Source organism: Arachis ipaensis, chromosome B5 (assembly GCF_059453495.1).
Source record: "Arachis ipaensis isolate K30076 ecotype BB chromosome B5, ASM5945349v1, whole genome shotgun sequence".
NCBI lineage: Eukaryota > Viridiplantae > Streptophyta > Magnoliopsida > Fabales > Fabaceae > Arachis > Arachis ipaensis.
Window position 1 is genome coordinate 104,159,298 of NC_142440.1, and position 17,510 is coordinate 104,176,807.

General features: G+C 37.4%; 1 protein-coding gene across 1 annotated transcript; it reads left to right on the forward strand.

Annotated features, from left to right (window-relative positions):
• The first annotated feature begins 4,091 nt into the window (after positions 1-4,091).
• Positions 4,092-10,671, forward strand: CR88 (Chaperone protein htpG family protein). The gene is made up of 19 exons (XM_016347465.3): positions 4,092-4,536; positions 4,989-5,062; positions 5,365-5,490; positions 5,598-5,691; positions 5,791-5,874; positions 5,983-6,126; positions 6,431-6,547; positions 7,029-7,076; positions 7,166-7,246; positions 7,352-7,456; positions 7,545-7,685; positions 7,992-8,084; positions 8,236-8,313; positions 8,396-8,650; positions 8,874-8,976; positions 9,077-9,251; positions 9,349-9,454; positions 9,904-9,993; positions 10,080-10,671. The coding sequence occupies exons 1-19, from the start codon at positions 4,258-4,260 to the stop codon at positions 10,287-10,289; spliced, it is 2,403 nt and encodes an 800-aa protein (XP_016202951.1). The 5' UTR covers positions 4,092-4,257; the 3' UTR covers positions 10,290-10,671.
• The last annotated feature ends 6,839 nt before the right edge of the window (positions 10,672-17,510 follow it).

Sequence of the window (17,510 nt, forward strand, 5' to 3'; positions counted from 1 at the left end):
TCAAAACATATAGGAATGCTTTATTGGGAATGTGAAGAAACCTAAAGGAGTTGCAGTTATTGATATTGGGTTGAAGAAAATGCTGTTCAACTTCAAAGACAAGAACAAAGAGCTTCAGATTATCCAGAATGGTCCTTGGAATGTCGAAGAAATATAGTAAATCTCTAATTATGGATGAAGGGAGAATAAGTTTTTGAAGTCGATCATGGCTTTATAGAGTTCTGGATTCAAGTTCATGGCATTCCACTTGATCACATGAATAAGAACACTAGAATCATTATCAGAGGAATGTTGGGAGTTTTGGCTGAGGTTGAAGACCTAAAAGTGGATGGCGTTCTTAGAATATCATTTTTAAGGATCAAAGTTGGCATCAATATTACCAAGGCTTTTCCTACTGGTTTCTGGTAAGAAAGAGAGGAGCTGCCACCATTGTGGGTTTTCTTTAAGTATGAAAGGCTACCGAAGAGCTATTGTTTTAATTGTTGAATAATAGAACATGAGAAGAAACACATACAAGAATTTAACAACCATGACATGCTAGGATCCAACCAAGAAGAAGTACTCACCAAGACTAGGAATAAGCCAAGTTCGACCAATTTTAGCCATGGAAGGAGGAAGAAGTTCAAAACGACATGGATGGAAAGAAGAAGAGGAAGAGTAGGCGCGTGAATAACAAAGTCTTAGAAGAGAGAGTGGTGAAGAACAAAGCACTGAAGAAAGCAAGATTAAGGCTGAACAAATTCTGTAGCGTGAATTCAGGAAGAAAAGTGTCTAGAAAAATCTAATAAGGTGAGAAAAAGAGATGGCTGAAGCAGGGGAGTAGGTGAGAGAAGTACAAAAAATCTTTGATTTTTAGGGATATGAGGATGCAGCATGACCTAAGAGTAGCATACAAATTTAGAAGTCTCATGAGGGAGATAAGATAGAGGAATAATGAATGGGCTTTCACCATACAAGTCCAAAAGAGAAAAAAGTGGCAGGAAGATCAAGGGTTGGGTAAATACGGGCCAAAAAAGGATGTTGGGCCCAATATTTTGGTTGATTAACTACAAGTTTGGAAGGGTAAGGAAGACAATCACAAGATAGATGGGCGGGCTAAATAAACACAAAAAAAAAATAGAAGGAAGTTGACTAAATCTTTATACAACAAAAGAGGTGGAGGTGAATAGCTACAAAGAAGAAGATTGGAAGTTTAGCCAGGAAAAATAAATAGAAAGGAAAAGTATAGGCCAGGAACTAAAAAGACTTATGACAACTAAGAAGAAGGAGAAATATGAAAATGTTGACTAAGAAAGGATAAATGAATCATGAAGATAGAAGTGGAAGATGGAAAAATCAGGAAGCTGTCCATGAAACTACAGGGCAGGAAAGATGCATTAGTGGAGCAGCAAGAAAACTTGGGTGAGAACACCTACTATGTTGAACAGGTGAGCGATGAAGATGAAGATGATAGAAGGAGGAAACCTACCGAATGGAAACATAACTAGCAAAGAAGATGGAAACAAGTGCTAATGCTTACTAATGAGGAATGGAAGGAGGAACAAGAGGACATAGAGGACAAAGTGGCTAAGAAAATGAAGAACAATAGTAATGCATTAGATACAGGGGAGTATGACTTATCTCTATATGCTTCTAGTGGTCAGCCATGAGTATCAATAGCTGGAATTGTTGGAGAATAGTGGCTGCCTCGACAATCTCTGAATTGTATGATTTATGTAAAAAAAGTAAAGTCGCTTATAATTTTTCAAAGAGTAAAGTATCGTTTTGTCCCCAACGTTTGGGGTAAATCCTATTTGTGTCCCTAACGTTTGTAAAAGTGATTCAATGTTATCCTGCCGTCAATTACACACCATGAATGCTTTAGTTTGAGTTTTAAAAATTTCTTCTTGAAGTTAGAATACAAATGTCTGGGATAGAATCGATGATCCACTCCGAAAAATAGCTCATCAAAAGTTGAAACTAATTCCTACAACATTTACATAATTCACTTTTCTAGGGACATAATTGAATCTAAACACAAATAGTGGGTATAATATTAAAATCGAACACATCTAAGTGAGACCTAATTGAGAATGAATACATCCAAGTGAGAATAATTGATAAATATAATCTTATTTGTTAGTATAATTGATAGTAGGATAACATTGAATCACTTTTATAAACGTTAGGGATACAAATATGACGATTTAAACGTTAGGGACACAAATAAGACTTACCCCAAACGTTGGGGACAAAAACGATACTTTACTCTTTTTCAAATGGAAACAAGGGCTAGACAAGAAAAAAATGTTTAGGATATAAAGAAGGTTTCATTTTGATAATATGTTTTGAATAGAACCTCGAGGCTTGTCCGACGGGCTATATTTGTTATGGAAATCTAATGCTAATATTAATGTATATGAGTGGTTTGATAATTATATTAAAGCTAGTATTAACATTAATAATGGGCAGATTTGGCAGTGTAACATCCTTAATATCAAAATGTCACGCTTTCAGCTACACTACTCTGATAGAGCAGATATTACGATGACTTCCATACATGTATAATAATAAAATATGAGTCTTTAACTCGAAACTGTATCACTATTTTCTTTAAAAAACTGGAAATACTTTTTCTTTTATTTTATAAGCACGCACACACGCACGCACACATACACACATATACAAAGATCTTTTAAACAAGTAACTTACAAGTATTAATCATCATTACAATCATGACTCCTATCCCTCCTTACAAAAATATAAATCTCAATAATAAGGCGAGGGAAAAAACATCTATGATAATACAAACCATAAAGCGCAAAAATCACGTCATAGGCTTTCTCGTCCACTTCATGAAAAGAGAAGTCTGTAGGGGGTGAGAACCTAACCACACGGTCTCACCAAAAGAGTTTTAGATTGTCATAAAAGGATACGTATAACGAAAAAAATGGATTTTAACTGCAGTGATTATCACTCGTCTTATGAATCTTTTTAAAAAAAAAACCAACAACTACCCATTAAAAACCCAAATTCATACTTCCATTATAAAATCTTAAAAGTTACTCAAACTGTATGAATGACCAACCTGTTCCAAGCATAGGTTCATTAAGTCTATGTTAAACCAGTTTGATTTTTAATACTTTACTAAACTTTAAACATAAATCAATCACGGCCTCCGGCCCATTATATAATCAATCATAGCCTCTGACCCAAGTAAAATCAATCAACACACAAACTACCACAAATCAATGCGCGTATCAACCTTTACCAACTTACCAAATTACGGCCTTCGGCCCAACCAGTCACGGCCTCGGCTCAAAATAATCAAATCTTGGCCTCCGACCCAAAAGAATATCATATCTCGGCCTGTAGCCTCACATATAATCGCTTACACGCCACCACACTCCAAATCAACAAGTCCCAAACTCAAGCAATGAAACAGACAAGCAGAAAATCACACATAGGGAGCAAGTACGACAAGTAGTACAATTAGTAATTAACATGCTGTCAGTTAGGCAAGCCAATTAATTATGCAGACACAAGAAAATGCAAACAAATGCAGTATGATACATGCCTGTCCTATTGACCACGAACTCACTTGTCAGTTACAGTGCTATAATCCGACACATCCGATAGCTAATCCGAACATTGTCTCTCCGTTGTATATCCCCAGGAGGAAACATAAACGAAGAAAAATGTCTTTTCCACCTTCTCCTAGAGGTATTATGTAGGAGTGTACCTTTTCATATAAAAAAAGTGTGTCTTTCCACCTTATAACTAGAGAGAAATATGAAAGAACAATACGAAAAAAAGTGTATTTTTATCTTAACGACCTATTCAATGGTTTTTGAACGGTTTGAAAATTGACGGTTTTAAGAGGAGGACCGAACCGTTTTTCACGCCGATCCCGGTTGATGTCCAAAGGTAAAGTGCACCTTGCATACTAACCCTTGTATAACTATACTACTAAACATGTGCAAAGGTAAAGTGCACCTGGCATAATAACCCTTGAGAAACGGTAACCAACGGATAGAGATGGCGTGGTTGCTGACTTGGCAGAATCTGAGCCTTACAATAAAACACAAAAGCTGCCAAATGAAATGACAATTGCCAGGTTTTCTAGAACCATCTCCTACACTCTCCTTAAACCCTTCCAAGGGTTTTTAATCCCCTTACTCTCCACTCTCTGCACCTACCAACTCAAAGAGATAAGACCCAAACTCAGTTTTCTCTTTTCTCTTTTCTCTCATTTCTCTCTAAAAGCGCTGAAACTGAATGGCTCCAGTTCTCAGCAGAACCGTGGTTACCGCTTCTTCTCTTGGATGCTCGCTCCCTTCTCCGTCCCCTTTCACACCCAAACGGGCTTCCCTTATCACAAGCGCTTTTCTTCCGCCGCAAAACGGTCTCAGAAGGGCCTTCTCTCGTGCTGGCCTCACATGGAAGCAGCAGCAACGACAGAGGAGCGACAGCTTCACCGTTCGCTGCGATGCTGCCGTTGCTGAGAAAGAAGAAGCTACTGATGTTCCTGGTGAAAAATTTGAGTACCAAGCCGAGGTAGGTTTTCTTCAAATTCATTTAAAAATTGCGCCTCTTTATGCATTTTCAAATTTTATTTTTTGCGTGTTGAGAGGATTGGAAGTTGGAACGCTCAATTGGGAAATGGCTTGTGTGCTTTTAAGCAGTGAAATTGTTGATAATTTGTTTTAGTTTTTATCATTTACTGTCTTTTGATGTATTCTAGTTTAGATGTGTTTATTGTTTCAAGAGCACAATTTTTTCCTCAGTAATTTTGGATTAATATATTTTTTGGAAGCATTAATTAAAATTCACTTCCGGTAATAACTGATTTAAGTAATTAAAAATATAGTTATGGTAAAAGTTTTATTATTTCCGTGGTCATCTTTGCCTCCACTATTAAAATTTTCTGGGTTAGTCCCTGTTTATTGATGTTTTATGTAAGGAAACGAGTTCTATTTTTTTATTTTTTATTTTTTATTTTTTTGTAGGTGAGCAGGTTGTTGGATTTGATTGTTCACAGTTTGTATAGCCACAAGGAAGTGTTCCTTCGTGAACTTGTGAGGTAATTACAATGTGAAACTTGTTTGCATCATAGGCTCAGTGGGATTGTATTTATTTTTGTTTAAAGGTATTACTAGTTAGCTGTTTTTAATGGAATGATTTTCTGTGAAATTATCTTTCCAACTTTGTGTTATATTGATGGCTATCATGAGGGAAAGCTTTTGCCTAGTTAGCACTGATTTTACAGTTGTTTCTTCCCGTCTAGGATTTTTCATGTATGTTTTGCTTGCAACATTTGCATATGTGAGCAGTGTTACCTGATTTTGTTGTATTTTGTCTTTGTTCTATTTTTGCTTTTGTCAGTAATGCTAGTGATGCTTTGGACAAGTTGAGATTCTTAAGCGTGACCGAGCCTTCTTTGCTTGGAGATGCTGGAGAACTTGAGATACGCATCAAACCTGACCCAGACAATGGGACAATTACCATAACGTTTGTAACATTCATTCTGTATTTTTTATGGCTTTTTATTTTGTTTGGTGGCCTGTTTTTGCCTATGTATTTAAGATTACTGAACTTTTGTTTTCTGACCTCTTTAGAGATACTGGCATTGGAATGACAAAAGAAGAGCTCATTGACTGTCTTGGAACAATTGCGCAGAGTGGTACTTCAAAATTTTTGAAGGCACTTAAGGTAACTCGTTATGATTTAGAAATTAGAACTGTTGATCAGAGCAATGATTCGAAGCATCAATCATCCTATCATCTCTAAATTTATCTCCACTTATTTCAGGAAAATAAGGATTTGGGGGCAGATAATGGTTTGATTGGTCAATTTGGTGTTGGGTTTTACTCTGCTTTTCTTGTTGCTGAGAAGGTATGGTAGAAAATTCTTATGCTTACGTTGCAGAATTTTTTATGTTTATAATGATTATTTTGGTTGCATGTCACTAATTGGCTATATGTTCATGTTGTTAACAAACAGGTTGTTGTTACTACTAAGAGCCCAAGATCTGATAAGCAGTATGTGTGGGAAGCTGACGCTGACAGTAGCTCTTATGTGATAAGGGAGGAAACTGATCCTGAAAAGATTCTGCGTCGTGGTACACAGATTACACTCTATTTGAGAGTAAGTGTTATTAGTTTCTTTCTTTAATGGATGTATAATCGTCTTACCAGTGCTTGATACATTGTTCAATTACTCTGATTTTGGTAGCATCTGAAGTAAACTTCACAGATGTAACAGAGAGCTCTTCATTGGTGGAGGAAGTTAGCAAATTCTTAATTTTAGATGAAAATCTTATTTCCTAGTGAATTGTTTTGCAATCTCAAAATCTTTTAGGGAAAAAGTTATAACTAGAGATAATTTTATTGAATTTATTGGATACATGTTGAACGCACTCGAATTCCTATTTTGTTCTTTGCTTATCTAGGCAGATGACAAGTATGAATTCTCAGAGCCAACCAGGATTCAGGGTTTGGTGAAGAATTACTCGCAGTTTGTTTCCTTCCCCATCTATACATGGCAAGAAAAGTCAAGAACCGTGGAGGTTAGATTGCTTGCTCTAGCATATTCTACAGTTATTTGTTGTGTGGCTGCTAGTTTTCCTATTTTCTCGTTGATGACATAATTTCAAACTATTTGTATGCCAGCTTTTAATGATAAATGTGTATGTTACACACAAATGTTTCTTTGGATCATAGGAGATGGATGTTCTTTTCAAAGTTTTCCTGTATAAAAAGAAATTAAGCTTCTTTCCTTTTCGCATTAGTTTCACTTTATTAAAACTGTTTATATAGATAATATTGAATCAAAGAAGTGAAAGTTGCAAAAGAAATTTCATAAAGAGTGTGTGTCAATAGAACTGTTTGTTATATCAAGGTGATTTCATTCTATCTGGATTCAAAATATACACACATGGAATCTTACTTTGCTATTCATAATATTGGACTGTATAAAAAACTAAAACATGCAGCTTGAAGGATTGGCAAATGAAACAACAACTTATTCCTTATTGTTATCCTACACAGGTAGAAGAGGAAGAAGAGCCCAAAGAAGGGGAAGAACCTAAAGCAGAGGTAACTTGTGTGATATTTCTGTCTGACAGGGGTGCTTCTTTCTCAAAATATGTTGTTAATACCAAATGTGTCTTGCACTCTTGTTTCAGGGTGAGAAAAAGAAGACAAAGAAGACAAAGACTGAGAAGTATTGGGACTGGGAATTGGCCAATGAAACAAAGCCAATATGGGTGAGCTGGATATCTGCTTTGCATGGTGTTAGGGTGCCAATGGCATGCATTTAACATATTCTTGATAGTGCCTTTTATATTGACTTCATTAGCCACTTTTTGTAGATGCGGCAGCCTAAGGAAGTCGAAAAGGAAGAATACAATGAATTCTACAAGAAGACTTTTAACGAGTTCTTAGAACCCCTTGCTCATACTCACTTCACCACTGAGGTATTTTGATTTGATGATATTTTAGTAACTTTTGTTAGCACATTTTCTTTAGAGAGCTGTCAATGTAACTGCCTTTCAAACTTTGTAGGGTGAAGTTGAGTTCAGAAGTATTTTGTACGTTCCAGGAATGGGGCCTCTTAACAATGAAGAAGTAATAAATCCAAAAACGAAAAACATACGCTTGTATGTCAAGCGTGTGTTTATCTCAGATGATTTTGATGGTGAACTGGTGAGTTTACTGCCATTTGAAATTGTCTTGTATATTATTTTCATGCCATCTTTTTATATTTACTTATAATGGAAAAAATGAGTAAGATATAATTTCTGTAGCATAGTGATTCATGGCAAAGTTTTAGTCATAATTATACAATCTCATGACTCAGAAGTGTCATTATATGTCATCTGCTTATACAAACCTGCACGAGCTCTAACTTAGGTCATATTTGTTGTGTGCTTATTCAATGTTTCCAGCCCTTTTGTTACTCCTCCCAGTGTTAATTGCTGTAAATCACTAATTTCATCAGTGTCTTCACAGTTTCCACGTTACTTGAGCTTTGTTAAGGGTGTGGTTGATTCAGATGACCTTCCACTCAATGTTTCTCGGGAGATCCTTCAGGAAAGCAGAATTGTAAGTGAACCCAAATTTTGCTGCTAATATTGGAAACTCTTTACATTCTAGTAACATGAATGAACGACATATTGTATGTTAGGAATGATCTTTATATATTTATTTATAGATGTGCTTCCCAAAATGTTGTCTGACAATATTTTAATTGCAGGTAAGAATAATGAGGAAGAGACTTGTGAGGAAGGCATTTGATATGATTCAAGACCTTTCTGAAAGGGAAAATAAAGAGGTTTGTTGCAGTATATTCAATTTTTCTACTTTTAAAATGTCAAGGGTCTTCATTTAATATAGGTGGTTTCATGTGGATCCAGGACTACAAGAAATTCTGGGAAAACTTTGGTAGATTTTTGAAGTTGGGATGCATTGAAGACAGTGGAAATCATAAGCGCTTAACACCATTGTTGAGGTTTTACACTTCCAAAAGTGAGGAGGAGCTGAAAAGCTTAGATGATTATGTTGAAAACATGGGTGAAAACCAAAAGGCTATCTATTATCTAGCATCTGACAGCTTGAAAAGTGCCAAGAGTGCTCCATTTTTGGAGAAATTGGTTCAAAAAGATATTGAGGTATGTGTAGCTGGTCATTTTGAGCAAACAATATAGAAAGAACTTAAGCAATTTGAGCCTGTGTAGGTTTTTATGAGACCCCCCAGTTAATATACTTAATTTTGTTGATTTAGTGAATTGAGATACAATTGAATTGAATGGGTTGCTTGATCAAATTTAGTTTTCAGTTACGTTTTTCCTTGAAAAGTTCACTTTTACTGAATAGTCTGAGTATCATTTGTAGGTTCTTTATTTGATTGAACCAATTGACGAGGTTGCCATTCAGAACTTACAAACATACAAAGAAAAGAAATTTGTTGATATCAGCAAAGAAGATTTGGAATTGGGTTTGTATTTTTCTCTTGAAAGTCATATCCTTAGATACTATATTTTATATCTGAAAATGGGATTCGGATGTATTCATGTCTAATATTTTCTCCAATGCAGGTGATGAGGATGAGGTGAAGGAGAGGGAATCCAAGCAAGAATACAACTTGCTCTGTGATTGGATAAAACAGCAGCTTGGCGACAAGGTTGCAAAAGTTCAAGTGTCTAAGCGCTTAAGCTCATCTCCTTGTGTGCTTGTATCCGGGAAGTTTGGATGGTCTGCAAATATGGAGAGGTTCGCCTTCTCCTTTCCATGTGATTTAACTTGATCACGAGAAATCATCTTCTTTAAGTCATTGTATTTAATGCTGTATTTAAGTTCTTTTCTTCAGATTAATGAAGGCACAAGCTCTTGGGGACAGTTCAAGTTTGGAGTTTATGAGGGGGAGGAGAATATTGGAGGTTAATCCAGACCATCCCATCATTAAAGACTTGAATGTAAGATAATTTAATTTGGTGCTTCCGATTTAAAATCCTATCATTATTAGCTCGGTTTTGGATAATCTTTCTGATAAAAGAAAGGAAAAAAGGGACATCAGGTGAACAAGCATCCTGCATTAATGCAGGGTCTGGGAAAGGGTCCACCCAAAGGGTGTAATGGACATCAGTGGCTATTTCTATGGCTTGAACCCATGATCTTGAGGTTGCACAAAAACAACTCAACCCTTTATACCTCATCTTCATAGTCTTTTTGATAGTCGACACAAAAAGAGCTAAGCTCTTCCTGCCTATCAAATGGCATGCTGGGAGAAGATAATTTGATTAGAAGAAACTGATAAACAACCAACCAAAAGAGCATGATTCTTGAATAGGCAAAAACAATTGGTGCACATGTTTTCTTGTTAGGCGCATACGATAATCGGTTTTCATTTTGTATTCTTTTGCAGGCTGCCTGCAAGAATGCTGCTGACAGTGATGACGCAAAGAGAGCGGTCGACCTATTATATGACACAGCACTAATATCTAGTGGATTTACTGTAAGGATTAGTATTTTGGTTCACCTGTATATTATGCACTGTCTGCAGCTCACTGAACATTAATTTCCTGGATCTCAATAATGCAGCCGGACAGTCCTGCTGAGTTGGGAGGTAAGATTTATGAAATGATGGCCCTTGCCCTGGGTGGAAGATGGGGTAGAGCAGAAGAGGGAGATGTACCTGTTGAAGCTGAATCAAGTAGCGATGCTAATTCAGGCTCGGGTGAATCTTCAGAGTCAGAAGTTTTTGAACCTTCTGAAGTCATAGCTGAGGGTGATCCATGGACAACTGATTAGGTTTCCTGTTGGAATGTCTCCATATATTAAAAAATTTTGGTGCTATAGGGAAGTAGGGAACAATGCATACAGAAACGGGAGTGGAAAGGGAGAGATTGTCACATTGGTGATTTAACTGTGTTAAAGGGAATTTTGCAATCTTCTAAAACTTTAAATGGCTTAATGGAATGTATGGTATAGGCTTTGGCTTTTGAGGATGAATCAGATCCAGTTTTTATGGGTGGGAATACATAGGATGTGTCATGTTTAGTTTAATGGCACGGATTATTTTAAGAATTTAGTTAAAACTTAAATAGAATTGTATTTAGATTTACAATATTTGGATGAAATCGCTTATGTTTGACACGAATTTAATGACCTATATGGTTAGAATTTCATTAAACATTTTGGGCTTCTCTGGTGGGCAACTTTTCTTTTTCTATTAACAGAACGAAATACAAACTAGGTTCTAGACTTCTAGTGAGTAGGGTTTAACGGTTTTTTACTTAACAAAATACTATACTTTTTGTTAACTAATCAAATTTTAAATTTTTTATTATTATATGATTTAGACTTAGAGTTTATAATTTAGAGTTTAGGATTTAAAAGAATTTAGGATTTAGGATTCAAAATTTAGAATTTAGAGTTAATGATTTAAGGTTTAGAATTCAAGGAGTAATGTATTTTTTACTTTTTTCTTTTGAAGCCCATTAGCATTCTTATTATTTAAAAAACACCAAAAATTATGTTTTATTATTGCATGAAATATTTTTTTTACAATTTAATTACTTTATTAGTCTCTATATTAGCATATCAATTGTTATATCAAAATGACAACTACATAACTATATCAGAGCAAGATATTACTCAAAATAGTATTTAAAGAGAAATACTTGAAAAATTAAAAAAAATTATTTATTTTGTTGGTCTTTATAATTTTATCATATTTATAATTAAATTTTTATATTTTTTATTTTAATTAAATTTTGACACTTTTTAATTTTGTAATTAGCCTATCTTAGTGTCAAAAACATTAAAATTAAGAGAATATTTTTTCCAAAAAGTATGTCAGATTTAATTATGTTCTTAATTATGGATAATTTTAATATGTTGAGAAATATTCCGCTAATTCTTAATATTTTTTATATTGGCAAGGGACCTAATTACAAAATTAAAAGTAGTGTACAGATCCAATTGAAAAGAAAATAAAAAGTATAAAAATTTAATTACAAATTTAATAAAATTATAAAGATCAGTAAAATAATTAAATATTTTTTTTTAAAAATTTTCAAGTATTTCTCTTTGGATACTATTTTAAGTAGTATCTTGCTTTGATGTAGTCATGTAGTTGCCACTCCAATGTAGCAATTGCCATGCTAATGTAGGCTACCACTTCATCAAATAACTATTAAAAGTGGTTTTTGTAACTGCATGAGTGCCTGTCGTGGCTGGCTTCTAGTCCTTATAGTCGTTAAATTAGTCATTGGGGTAATTGGAGGAACCTGTTTCGCGATTCCATTCACTGCTAAAGCCCAAGTAAATCTATAACAAGATTTCACTCGAAACTCACCAACTTGCAAAACAAGGAACAACACAACTCGAGCGTAAGGAGACGGATCTTTCGGGAATTTATTTTCTGTATAGATGCTGTGGAACAGACTATGAAACCATCTGGACTGGAATCAACATAAAAACCTTTGTATTGTTGATATGGAGGATAATCTGTTTCAATCCTTTTTCAGAAGCTAGATTGATGTGATCCGAATTATACAAGGGAATTATTGGTTATTCACAAAATACATTTTTAAGTTTCCAGAGATGGAGAACATGAATAGTCATTGAGAATTGTGATTTCTTTGCATGTACAAGTTTGGATTTAGATTTGGGGACTTGTCTAAGCACAATCTTCATGATGTTGTATTAGATGTATGGTTATTTTATATGAATATAAAGGAACGAAATTAAAGATCCTAAAGTGTGAAGATCTTCCAAATGCAATAATTATTGTTTTTAGAATATTTTATAGTTCATCTAATTTTTTTTAAAGCAAAGATATGCTGTATTTTTTTTTCTATGAGAAAATAAATGAGTGGACCACAAACGGACAACTGTACACGGAATTTTCAAAAGCCGAAGCATAGCTTACAATAAGAAGAAATATCTAGAAGAAATGAAACTTAAAAGAGTCAAAGAAGAAGAAGATTATCTTGAAGATGCAGAGAAAGAGGCGAACTCCACAGCAACGCTCACAGCCTGAGACAGTACTTCCTCAGTTGAGATTCTCTTTCCCTAAAAAATCATTAAATTCCTTGATAGTTAACTTCTCCATATGGTGAATATGAGCTGCATCATGAGTTGCTTACTATGGCTCCTAAATTTGATCAGATTCAAGCTCTCTTCCAATCACATCCATGAGGGTTGATTTTGGTGACCTGACAGAATATGCTGCCAGTCTAGCCTGCATCAGACCTCGGTGGAGACTGGGCATGATAAGAGATAGTGGAATACATTCTCTGATTGACGATGGTAGCGGAGGCAGGCAGGAAAGACTTGGGCCAAATTGGAATGGATTTTCATCATGGTAGGTAAGCCATTGTGACCTATCTTCCATACGAAAACTCTGAATTTTTGCTGACATTTTATTTTCCAAATTGCATTTGATACTTTGGTAGCTCTGAATCTGTGGTCTAATTGCTGTTCATGTACATGGTAGAAGTAAAAGGCTAATTCATATCCTGTAGAAACCGAATAGTGCCCATTAATTTTTTAACTCCAAATCAATTTATTTGCACCATGGGGAGCTCGATAGATTGTTTGAGCCTCTGCTTGGTTGAAGTTGCTGTTTATGATTTGTTAATCCCAATTGTCTCTGTCAACAACTATTTAACCCAAATTAAAGATTGGTCTAGGCTGTTGCCCTAGGTAATCTAAATGGGGGAGTGTCTCCAAACCAAGGATCATCCCTAATTCAGATTAACTCTATTTCCAATTTTTCATTTAAACACTCTCTCCAATATTTTTCTTCCCTCCGAGAGGCTTCTCCAAGCCTAGTATTGGGTAGAACCCCTTAGCTTAGCGATAGAATTATGATGCAACAATAATTGAATAAAGAAATCTGTGAAAATATGTATTGGAAGATTTAGCAAATGCAAAGGTATGATGGTCACACTTCTCCTTTACAATGATTTCTATTTACTTCTTCATATGGTAGTCTTTCATCCAATTGAGGGCCTTTCTCACTCTCTTGCCAACTGGGCCTGCTTCCTTAGTTGATCTAGCTCTAAGTTCTGCAATCTCTTCAATTGGGCTGGTTTGTGGGGCTGAGTTTGGAGTGCTTGTATCAGCTATTAGAGTGCTTATATCAGCTATTCCCTCCCCAGTAGGGTTGGCAATTCATACTCTACCCGCGGGTACCCAACCCGGTCCAACCCGTTTGGGTAGGGTACGGGTTTAGGGTGTACCCTACCCTACCCTATCCGCACCTCAAATATAACACATATTTTATAAAAATTAGGTATATAGTAAAGGAAGTGAGAATTAAACCCACAACCTCTCTTATGTAATGATTTACAATAAGTGAACAACCACTAAACTAGTTAGTTAATTTAGTAATTTAGAGCATTAGTTTGTTATTTTTTATGTTATTAATATGTGTAAAATTTGAAATGATTGATTTTTATATTTACTTTGAAAAAATTTGATATTTCTGCGGGTAGGGTAGGGTAGGGTAGGATTTAGAACTTTAGGGTGCGGGTAGGGTTAGGGTTGAGAGATTCTCAACCCACGGATAGGGTAGGGTAGAGTTTTAATAGAATTTTCAACCCGCGGGTAGGGTTAGGGTATGGTCAAAACCCTACCCTACCCTACCCATTGCCAGCCCTACTCCCCAGACAATAACCTTGCCCTCAAGGTCCAACTCTGGAAACATATGCAACAGCTGGTCGAAGTCCACCCAAGTTGTTTCCTCCTGTGGTAAGCCCTCCCAATCCACGAGGACCTGCTCCACTTGTTTCCCATCTCTTGAGACGGAGCACCTTCCTAAAATCGCTGTAGGTGCGGGTTGAAACGTCGCTGCCAGCACTGGGGTTGCCGTTGGTGGTTCTCCATGGAACTCCTTCAACATGGAGACATGGAAGACGGGGTGAATCGTGCTACCAGCTAGAAGCTCGAGGCGGTACGCCACTTTCCCAACACGGTGTAGGATGCGGAAAGAAGCGCCTGCCGAGCTTTGGATGCTCCCTATGGAAGAGGGATATTTGACGGTAAGGCTTCAAGTTGAGCGAAACCCAATCCCCCTCTTTGAATTCCTTGTCACGACGATGCCGGTCTGCTTGTTTCTTCATGCGGGTTCTTGCTTGGTGTAGGTAGAAACCCAACTCATCATTCAATATCTCACGAGTCCACAAAAAGAGATCGACCTCTAGCATAGGGGACGTGCCAGGGCAGTAGCCAGGGGGCAAGTTCATGGGAAAACCGTGCAACGCCTCTTGTGGTGTCATCTGTATAGCGGAGTGAAATGAGCTATTATAGCAAAATTCAGCCCAGGGAAGAAAGGCCACCCACTGTTATGGCTGCGAATGAGAGAAAGCACATAGATATTGCTCAAGGGAACGATTAGTGACCTCAGTCTGGCCGTCACTCTGCGGATGATACACCGTACTGTGTTGCAATTGGGTGCCGCCGAACTCAGAGGCTGCGCCAGAAGCGACTGAGGAAGAGGGGGTCTCGGTTAGAAACAATGATAGAGGGAAATCTGTGTAATTTTACCCCCCCCCATGCAATAAAGACCTTTGCCACTGAACTCGCAATGAAGCCAGCTCTCAGGGGTTCAAAATGAGCAGGTTTGCTGAAGCGATCAACCACCACCATAATAGCAGTGTAACCTGCTAACTAGGGTAACTGAACAATACCATTGAAAGTTCTGTCCATGGTCCATACGGCACAGAAAAAGGATTGCGGAGTCCCTGAGATTTGGAAGTCATGTATTTGGTAGATTGGCATGTGTTACATTGCCGAACAAATTTGTATATGTCCCTACGTAGGCCCGGCCAAAAAAATAATTCATCAACAGCCTTATAAGTCTTAAGTACCCCCGGATGCCCAGCCATAGGCGTCGCATGAAATTCAGTAAGTAGCTGGGTACAAAGGCCCTCAAAATCCGGCACCCATATCTTTCCTTTATACATAAGGAGCCCTTCTTGCAATAGATACTCAGGAGGCAACACTCTCTTCCGATATTGCTCCATCAATAACTGAGTGTCAGGGTCCTCCCTCGTAGCCCGTAAGAGTGATGGAGTCAATGAGGTATTGACAGTAGATAAAGCTTGAAGGCAGGCCTCAGAGGGTTCTTCACCCTGTCTTGATAAGGCATCAGCAGCTAAGTTCGTCTTGCCAGATCGATACACTACCTCAAAGTCGAATCCCAATAACTTTGTAAGGTAATATTGCTGTTCTGGTGTGATGACCACTTGGTTTATGAGTTCACGCAGACCCTGATGATCAGTCTTACTGCAGAACCAATGCCCCAACAAATAGTGCGGCCACTTGGCCACTGCCTGGATAATAGCGTAAAGCTCCCGAATATAAGCCGAAGCAGCTGACAAGCGCTGGTTAAGTCTTTTACTAAAGTAAGCTATGATGTCCCTGCTGTGAGAGTATTGCTCCTATGCCATGACCCGAGGCATTCGTCTCAACTGTGAAAGGTACAGAGAAATTAGGAAGAGCCAGCACTGGTGTGTGTGTCTGGGCTGATTTGAGTCTCTTAAAGGCAAGGTCAGCTATGTGGTCCCAGTGGAAGTTGTTGTGCTTGAGGAGTTCTGTCAATGGGGCAGCGAGGTGTGCGTACTTAGTCACCACATGCCCCAAATACTTGAGGTGTGGGTTTGGGCACCTAAGGCGCCATACTTGAGTGCCTAGAATTGGTGGCTCTGGAGAGGAGTTGCAATGGCGCTTGAGGTGCCAATTTGGGCGCCTAAGGCGCCACTATTGAGGCACCAAACTGGTGCCCTGGAGGTAGTGTGTGAAGGGCGTTTGGGGCACCAATTTGGGCGCCTAGAGCGCCACTATTGAGGCACCAAATTGGTGCCTTGGAGGTGGTGGGTGAAGGGCGCTTGGGGTGCCAATTTGGGCACCTAGAGCAGCACTCTTGATGTCCACAATGTTGGTGTCTTGGAGAAGGTTGCAAGGGCGCTTTAGGCGCCACTACAGGTGCCTCCCAAATGGTGCTTGCTCCCTTGTTCGAAGGCGCTAGAAAATTCAAGCACTTCGTTCTTCTTTTCTTCTCAGGCGTTGGAAGCGCCACTATAGGCGCTTGAGGTGCCATTATAGGAGCTCGAGGCGCCATTATAAGTGTCTCCAGGATGATGGTTCGAGCCTTGCTTGCTTGGATTTATGTTGCATGCTTCCTTAACTTTCACTGACTCCAAGACATGCATTCTTCATGTTCCTTACTTTATTAACTTCTAATCCCTTGTAACAAGAAATCAATAAACAACATTGCATCAAAGCATGGCTCATATAATCATGAATAATCCTTAAATACACAAATTCACAATCTAAGCTCATATATTCATGAATGAACCCAAATTCTACTTAATGTTTAATGATTTTCTTCATGTACAAATAAGTGATGATTAGCCATGAAACCACTTAATTATTGAATGAAATTCATGAAATAAAACCCTAAATAATTGAATAACTAACTAAGATGCAAAAGCATAACTAGTACCTTTGAATTTCTTCTCTCCAACTCTCCACCCAAAGTATTCAGACTTTATATCTTCTTGGATTCGATTTTTCCTTTAACTTCAAATTGCTTTCCATTCAGATAAATTAAATTCATTTTGTTGTCTAGTATCTTAGTTGCATCCTGACTAATCCTTGCCTTTACGATTCTGCTCTCCCTTTCCTGCACACGAAAAAAATAAACCTGTAATGTCCCTTCTAATGTCTCCCTTATCTTGTGACCAAGTTCTAGGATTTTACACTATGCTGGTAAACCCAAAAATTAGACCCAAATATGTACTTTGTGTAATCCTCTTCTCCTATTTCCATGCGAATACTCCACCGCCTAAGGTATATGATATAATTCTTAAAGAGCAACGATGATTCTCTCTCAATTCTTATCATATCAGTTTTCTTATTGAAGGAGAATTGATACCTCTATTATGACAACAAAGTAGGTTGAATCTGTCATTAGCCAGAGTTCTCTCACAAGTTTTCTCAGAAGCACAGGTTTAGTAT